Source organism: Epinephelus moara, chromosome 17 (assembly GCF_006386435.1).
Source record: "Epinephelus moara isolate mb chromosome 17, YSFRI_EMoa_1.0, whole genome shotgun sequence".
NCBI lineage: Eukaryota > Metazoa > Chordata > Actinopteri > Perciformes > Serranidae > Epinephelus > Epinephelus moara.
The window spans coordinates 3,387,996-3,396,587 of record NC_065522.1 but is presented as its reverse complement, the minus strand read 5'-3'; the positions used below and the strand labels follow the sequence as shown (position 1 = coordinate 3,396,587).

Sequence of the window (8,592 nt, the reverse complement as noted above, 5' to 3'; positions counted from 1 at the left end):
GATATGAGTTAATCTGAGAGACAGTGGAGCACAAAGGCTCTGGAGAAGAAGCCGAGTTAGTGACATCCAGAATGGCCGAGTTAGCAAGATGCAGTAATAGAATACGAGAGAGAGAGAAGGAATCGATGAGCAATACGAGGTTAGAGGCGGGACGTCTGGTAGACACCAATGATTGTTAACCCTTTGCGTACCATATTGAGTGGATGCCGACAGCCAGTGTTTATATTGGTAGGGACAATACAGAAGGGGCTGAATATTGGTAGGGAAGTGTCCCTACCATCCCTACCCAATCCTACGCCTGTGGCCAAACAGTGAACTATATGTTAATCAGTGAACTTTAAGGGTTTTAGTATTTTGGACCTTTGGACAGAGCCAGGCTAGCTGTTTCCCCTTGCTTCCAATATTTATGCTAAGCTAAGCTAATTGTCTCCTACCGCTCTGTACTTAAGCCAAAATTATTGAACTATCCCTTAATTTACACACAATCTAAAAATGAGTTCAGTATTGCAAGCAGATACTGCTACCGGTGCCTTAATGGATGTAACAGAGAACATGAACCTTGTACTGAATATACTGCACGCACTGTGTTGCCTTGTGACTTAACTTGGACTTTTTTTTTTTACCTTTTGATTTGAAAATACTTGAAACCTTCCCCTTTGCCAAAAGATTAAAAAGTATTTAGAATGATGACGTAATTCAATTCAATTCAATTTTATTTATAAAGCCCAATATCACAAATTGTAATTTGCCTCAGAGGGCTTTACAGCATACGACATCCCTCTGTCCTTTGGACCTTCACAGCGGATAGGGAAAAACTCCCCAAAAAATCCTTTTACGTGAAAAAGAAAAAGATCTAACATTAACGATATTAATTGCAAGTCGACACTTATCAAGCACTGGCAAGTCAAAATATTGAGCCCCCAGTCAAAATTTCAATTCTAACACCCCTGAAGTCAGAGTTCCATCAAAAGGAACCCTACAATCCCCAACCTCCAAATCCAATATGGCAGCTCTGCACATTTATATTTCCATCTGCGTTTGGCCCAACACAGAAGGGCTAACTCCTCAGGGCAAGACTCAGCTGTCTATTTACACCTCAAGGAGAAAGTACACTCCTTTGAAGACAGCAATGTGCACATTTTGGACAGGGAAGACAGATTGTTTGAAAGAGGTGTAAAAGAAGCCATCTATGTGAAATTAGAAAAAACATCTCTCAATAGAGGAGGAGGTCTGCAACACCACCTATCCCCACCTATAATGCTGTCCTTTCATCCTTGCCCAGGAGATAAAAACAAGTTGTAGTTGTAGTTCACAAATGGCCTCATAACGACTACCGTTGCAGCAGGAGTTTCAACGACTGTCGTTGACACACCTTTGGAGCACTAACGAACCAATGACATCATTGGCCTTGTGAAGACCTCCTCAGAGGTTAAATACCTGGGTTTTTCCACACCAGTTTGTCAGACTAGTTCCAGCCGAGTCAGACAAGCATGAACTGATGAAGCCTCTTGGATAAGAGGTGAAACGTCTTCTAAGACAAAACTAAGTCCAATTGCGTTTGATTCAGTTGCTTTGAGATAACTATGACCTGGATAAATGAGAATATCCACAGGCAACATGTAAGCTACATCTTCTGTAAACATAACATTTTAATAAATTCAGCACATATTGTATGCATTTAAACAGTGCAAATTCTTATGTCAATACAAAGCATTTCTCAATACTGCAATGCCATTAGCGTGATTTGATGACACGTCTGATGACGTTTCAAATTATGCCGCATGCGCGAGGACTTCCGGTCAGCCAGAAAATGCGGAGAAACACGGAAAAATGGCAGGACTTTTGAAAAATTGCAATAATAGGAGGGACTGTCTAGTGGTGCAGACCACTCCCCTGATGGAAGGATAGCGAGGCATTTGCCAGTAATAAGGGTGGGACTCACCAGAGGATCCAGGATATAATATCACAATACATAAATCACCATACGATATAACTGGGATTTTAAATATGTTGCGATATGCTGAGTATTGCGACAAAATATTCTGCAATATATCCAGATTTATTACCTTTTTTCAACTGTAAATTATGTCCCCAATGGAAATCTTTGTCAACATCTGTTTTAACTAATAAGAATAAGTTTTCAGTCTGTTCATCTCATTTCAGTCACTTTTATTGCAGCAGCAAAATGTATCTAGTGGACTGAAATAGCAAATGATTATATTATTCTAGTAGGCGACCAAAAGTTTAATTTGTATTTGTAATATTAATAATTTATATAATAACAAAAAAATGATACTTGGTACTGTGTGACAATACAATATTGCAACACAAAAATATTGCAATAATATGCTGTATTGTTTTTTTTTCCTCCCACCCCTACCATGCTTTTGAAGACACAGCGACAACTGGTGGCTCAGTCAGGTTAAGTTAAATTCAAAACATTTTTCATTAAAAAATAGTGACTCAAAATGTAATCTAGCAAACAGCTGAGCAGGATGTCAAGATTCACCGTTTTAGTCAGTGAGCTTAAGAGGTGTTGGTAGGTGTTTGGGTTTTTTTGTTGTTGTTTTTTTTAACTTTGGACAGAGCCAGGCTAGCTGTTTCCCACTGCTTTCAGTCTTTATGCTAAGCTAAGATAACCACATCCTGATTCAAGGCATGCAACTGATAAGGAACTTTTAAGCTTAATCTGAGAAAATTATATGAAGGTCTACTGCCTGGGTATTCAACAGGGGGTCCACAATCCCTAGCATTGCCCTCAGAATTACTGCTTGATAATTCAATTAAAGTTTTAATTAAATGTATTTTCCAGAAATTAAAATGTCTAAAAATAGACATTAACATAAATCCAACATATTATTAGAAAAGATACACTGACCTATTCATGAATCAAATTAATAAAACTAAGGTGACCTAGTTAGCTACTGTAACAGTTGCCTACTATTGAAACATATTAGCCATTTAGCACAGCCCCTTTTCCACCGCAGGAACTTTTATCATTTACCCGGGAATTATAAAAACCTTGGCACGTTTCCACGTTTCAGATTCCCCAGAATCCTTGAGGGGCGGGGCTGTGTGCTGAAGAACGCTGATTGGTGGAACACACACTTGCAGCGTTCTGAAATTCCGTGCTAGTGTGGCTGCAAACTTTATTTCATTTCTGCAAGCTTCACTTCGTTTGTGTTTTGATCAAGGATGGGTACCAAAACCTGGTACTAAATTGGACCGGAGACTGTAGTATTGATTGTAGTATTGAAGTATCAATACGGTATCGGTTCTTTTATTGGTACTTTTATACATTTTGGTTTAATTCATTATCGTCCTGCAGCCTCTCCTCTGCACTCTGTGCCGGCGCTGATCTCCTCCACATACACACACATCCATACACACACACACACACACACACACTACACAACACGGTAACCAGTGAACAACCGAGCAACAACAATGAATAACGTAGCCCCAGTGGAAACAAGTGAAGTTAACTCAAAAATTACTTGAGTTGTCGGCAGCTACACTCATTACCGTAAGTGAAATTAAACCTTAGTGAGTAAGAAGCCAATACTTTATCAATACATGTGTTCTGCAAGCATAAACATGTTGGCATGTAGACAGCAATATTCAATATGCTCCGTCCAGTCTCTCATCCATCGACACTAACGTTATGTCTTACACAAGGACAGCACGCTAGTTCGACTGATAGTGAATTGTTACTAATAAGATGAAATGACAGCTGTCTGTATGTAGACTAACTTAGTTTGACACTTACCTTAAAATACCTTTAAACTTGGCTGTTGGCTGAGACAAACAGCCCCTCCTCTCTACACCAGCACTAATGTTACCATGTTACCAGCCAATAAGCTGACGGAGCTAAATATAAGGCACACACCGAATCATCTACGTCATCAGCCTGATTTTAATAAATTCTCCGGAACTTTGAGGTGTGGTGGAAACGCAAACCACACAGATTACTAGGAATTCTTTTACCCAGGTAAATAAATTCCTGGAAATAAAAGTTCCTGGAAATGTTGGTGGAAAAGGGGCTATTATTCCGCAATGTATCGTTTTGTAACTTTCTGAGCGAGACTCAAACAGGCCCAGAAAGGCAAGTATTAGGCAAATCGTGTTTATCAGGAATTGAGCAACCTTGATGATTTCACCTTGGGGAGAGGTCTTGGAACAGGGTGACACCACTCAAGGTTGCTCAATTCAGCAACTTCCAGGCATTGTTTTCTAAGTGTGTATTTGGCCAAAAATATTGTCTGTAGGACAGATGTAAAGCTCTGGCAGCCCTGCACTAAAACGATTAACCTCTCATTCATATTTACAACAGACAGATATTTAAGGAAGATGGGAAAGATATCTGTCAGCTGTGATTGGCTGGTCCTCATCACATGACATGCGGTGTGCACTGCTGCATTCCAAAAGTTGAACTCAGTTTATTTCCCGGTGCAGCCATCACGCCCTGAAAAACAGGTGCTGGGGAATGCATGCATGCTGCGACAGCGCTGCTCCGGCATTTGAGCGCACCTGCCACACGTCTACATTGAAAACAAAAAATCAGGCATGTGTACAGCCCCTTATTTTATCCCCATTCAAGTTAACAGAGTGCTAAAACCGGTAATTTTATCCATGACCGTTGAACCATTTTGGCTTAATGCTGCTGAGCAACTTTCATAGGAATGAATGGGGCAGTAATTTCCTGTTTTTGTCCAGAATTTCTAGGTTTGTCATTGTTAACAGTCCTAGATACGCTTCAAGGTAGCAGTAGCAATTGCAATTTTGTTTCCTTCAGCATATACATCTTCTCTGTAAATAACCTGTTGTCTTTTTTTTTTTTTAAAAAGGGTGGAGAAACTTGTATTATATATTTCGGTTACTACTGCAATCCACATTAGCTTTGTGGTTAATGTCTTCCTCTCCTGCAATCATGGACACGTGTCTTGTGCCTTGGCTTGCTGAATGAGCAACCTAACAAACATCCACCAGAGAAAAGTGCACCGCTAACATTAGTTGGCAGGCTAGTTAGCTAATTACAGAGTCAGCTGTAGCATATCAAACAGGCTAAAACATTCAACATCAGTCAGTTTTGATGCTAATGGTAATGCAGTCCTTATTCTTCGATTCCACAAGTGTGGCTTTTAAGCTACAATTAGCAGTACAAGTTAGTTGACATTGTGTTTCTGTGCCCTTTGCCGGCTCAGCTGTTGGACGAACCACCAGCTCCACAGGTCCAAAGACTCAGAGGCTTCAATCAATCAATCTTTTACTTGTCACTTGGAATTATACAAAGTACACCTCCAGTGAAATGTGATCCCATCAGCTCCTTTCACTTGTGCACTGTAATTTAGCCTTTTTTGTGTGTCCTTTTACACGTTGGCTGCTGCTTTATAATTGTCCCTGTTTCCGGCTGGTTCTGGTAATCCATGGTTTCAGATTGTGAACATGTCCACACATCCCAACTCCAACAAGATGGTCGCATGGTCATTCTGCTGAACACGGGCAGCACCACACTGCAGCTTTTCTGAACAACATGTAGCAGTGTTCCACAGTAGGACAGTATCAGTATCTCACATTCCCACTGTCACACCGGTCCTTATTCTTCATAAAGCTTGGAGGCTAGAGGATTAGACTTTTTTTCCATACTTTAAATAATTAGAAAATATTGGTACCTCAGATCACACAGACCAGATTTTTGATTGCAAAAAGAGATGATTAATTTCAGTTGGACTTCAAATTTGGTTTTCTGAAACCTGCTGGTACTCTGCTCTATGTGCCTTTACCTCAGTTGGATTGTGGCACAGATGATTGAAACATTAAATACATTGTGTTTCAATAGAAGCACAACTTGGTATGTTAATGACCTATGAACACACAGCAAATTAGCAATCACTCGAACTTCCTGTCTTAGATGCACATATTCTGGATAGATATTTTCAACCTATCTCTAATCATTGGTTAAGCTAAGTTAAGTTAAGGATGTGTTTTGTAGGTAAATGCTTTGTCCTGGTGATTGGTTAGTTGACGCTCTGGTAAATCAGTGGACATGAGAGTATTGCTGAGTCCAACAAGTACAGTGCTGTGGAAAAGAATTTCCCCTTGGGGATAATAAAACCTAACCTAACCATGACAGTAAAAGCATAGAATAAACAGCATTAGCATGCAATTGCAGCAATCAAGGCTGGATTACCAAACAGGCAAAGTGGGCAACAACCTCACATCCCAGGGGCCAGAGAGTGCCAGATTCAGTGCATGTCAATAGGTTTTGGTAAATTAGATCAATTGCAGTTTGCACATCTGAAGTGAAATATATAGTAGCAATGTGTTTTAGAGAGCCAAATATATTTATACAATGTTTATTATAAGAACAGCAGCAGTTAAATTACACGAAATGATAGTGGGCCAGAGGATAAATAAAGCCTACATTTTTAGATCCAACAGTATTACAATCCTTGGAGGCAGGAGGATTGGCATTTTAAATATGCCCTATTGTATTTTTGTTTGTCTTAATTCTTTACAGTACCAACTTTACAAGGTTTCATCTGGTAATGAGTGTCTGAGAATACTGAGATTTTTCCCATTGTTTGTGGAATTTTCAGAATGTTTTTTTGACAAATGAGATTTCAGCAAATCCTCATTGAAGTCCGCAAACTATCAGGTATTTTGTAATGGTCTTTGCTCTCTGTTAACAGTCAGTGATACTGTGTGTCTGTCTTTATAGACATTATGGTGGTGTTAAGGTGTAGGGCGGAGGTCATACACTGCGGCAATAAAGCCTGGTGTCCCTCGCTGTTCTTTTACCTTGATGACCTCATTTTCAAACAAGCCTCTGAGACTGCTACGTGGCACATAATCTGGGCACAAAAGGCACAAGGGGCAAAGGTGTTGTATTTAGTCCCTTAATTAATCATTGGTGTGTTTTGGGTGGAACATGAATTCAAACAATAGTGTGTCATCTCCAATTTTCCTTTCCTTGCACAAAGCACCCTAAGGGAAGATTTTCCTTGCCTTGATGGGTTTCTTTGCCTGAGGCCCCTCACAGTCTTGGATGCTATTGTCATGTTTTGATAGATCAGTGTGGTAACATACAGTTTGCTGTGTCATTGCAGTGTTTTACAGGCATCTGTAATAGTGGTCTGTAATGTGTGATAACGCAGATGGAGGTTTGGGGTGCATCACTAAAATCATTGAGTGGGGTACATATGAAATTTATAGCTGGAAAATCCAGACCAATGTGTATGTTGTGCCTCATGAATTCTGTATGGATGAAAACTCACTGACCTGTCAAATAATGTGACTGTGAAATTTAAGCAATGTCTGTAATACCAGTTCAAGTGTTCTTTATAATGAAGTTGCATTGATCTTGTCTGTCCTGCTTGAGCCATGTCCTGTAAGTATGCTGCTTGTTGTCTGTTCTTTGATCAAAAGACTGAAGTTGTTTCTTCAGCTGAAGAATTCTTCATGTGATTCTGTTTTTCTCCTGATAAGGGATAAGTCTGGGCGTGGTGGTCAGAGAGTATGCGTTCCTTTCCCATCTTGATAAGCAGTATTTCGGCTTCCCAGGAGAGATCCTCATGCGGATGCTGAAGCTTGTCATACTCCCACTCATCATTTCAAGCATGATAACAGGTAACCTGAACATGATTATTTCTGGTTGAGCCCTTTGTCATGGTGATGTACTGCGATGATAGATACAGATATGCATCACAAGAAATGAGTGTCAGTAAGGGTTAGAAGTGTACACAGGTTCATACAGAAGGTAAAATTATCCCAGTCAACACAACACAGATCAATCATAGACTAAAAAAACATACAGCTACCGTGACATCACCCATTGGTTTGTGGACTCCAGTTTTGAAGCCTCAAGTTGTGCCTTTCGAGACATGTATAGCTGCATATTCCGTTTGTAGTGTACACGGCCTGCCCCTACAAACTGCTCCCAACATAAGCACAAGACAATCCCACCAATGCGATGGATATTTGAACTTTGCTATAATGCTCTTTCATGTAAAGCTTTATACATTAGCTAATCGCTAACTCAGCATAAGCGTGAGTATGGAGCAGAGGTTGTGCTAGACTTTTTCGTCGCCGGTCATTTTGACCGACAGGGTCGTAAAAATCCGGTCATAATCTATTTTTACCGGTCATTTTAATTTTCGTTTTTAAATGATAATAAAGATATTCAAAGACATTTAGTTTTCATTCGTTCGTTTTTAATAAATCCAATAAGCAAGTTATAAAGTGTGCATTAATAAGGACATGAACGAAAAGATGAACAGACATCCACACGCCAGACCATCTGGTCTATTTTTCACGGGAGCCGCGAGCGCTTCTGTCAAGCTGGATAGAGCGGATCGTACCAAACAGGAAGTCGGACACAGAAAAGACGAGAGAATCCGGCCAATTTTCAAAATAACAACAGCATGCACTGAGGAACGTGAGGGAATACCATGTTTATAATTTAAAATAACACAACAGTGCATAATCTAACACATTTTTCAATACCCTAATCACTTCATTACAATTTTAATTTTGTGTCACCGAGCCTACAGACTACATAAATAAAATGGTCAGAACAATATGCCCTATTCA

General features: G+C 39.8%; 1 protein-coding gene across 1 annotated transcript in view; it reads left to right on the top strand.

Moving 5' to 3' along the window:
* Window positions 1-8,592, top strand: part of slc1a1 (solute carrier family 1 member 1) — a 32,417-nt gene that overhangs the window by 2,895 nt on the left and 20,930 nt on the right. The window contains exon 2 of the mRNA XM_050066951.1: window positions 7,489-7,629. Coding sequence (XP_049922908.1) covers window positions 7,489-7,629 — 141 coding nt within the window. The remainder of the gene's footprint in view (window positions 1-7,488; window positions 7,630-8,592) is intronic.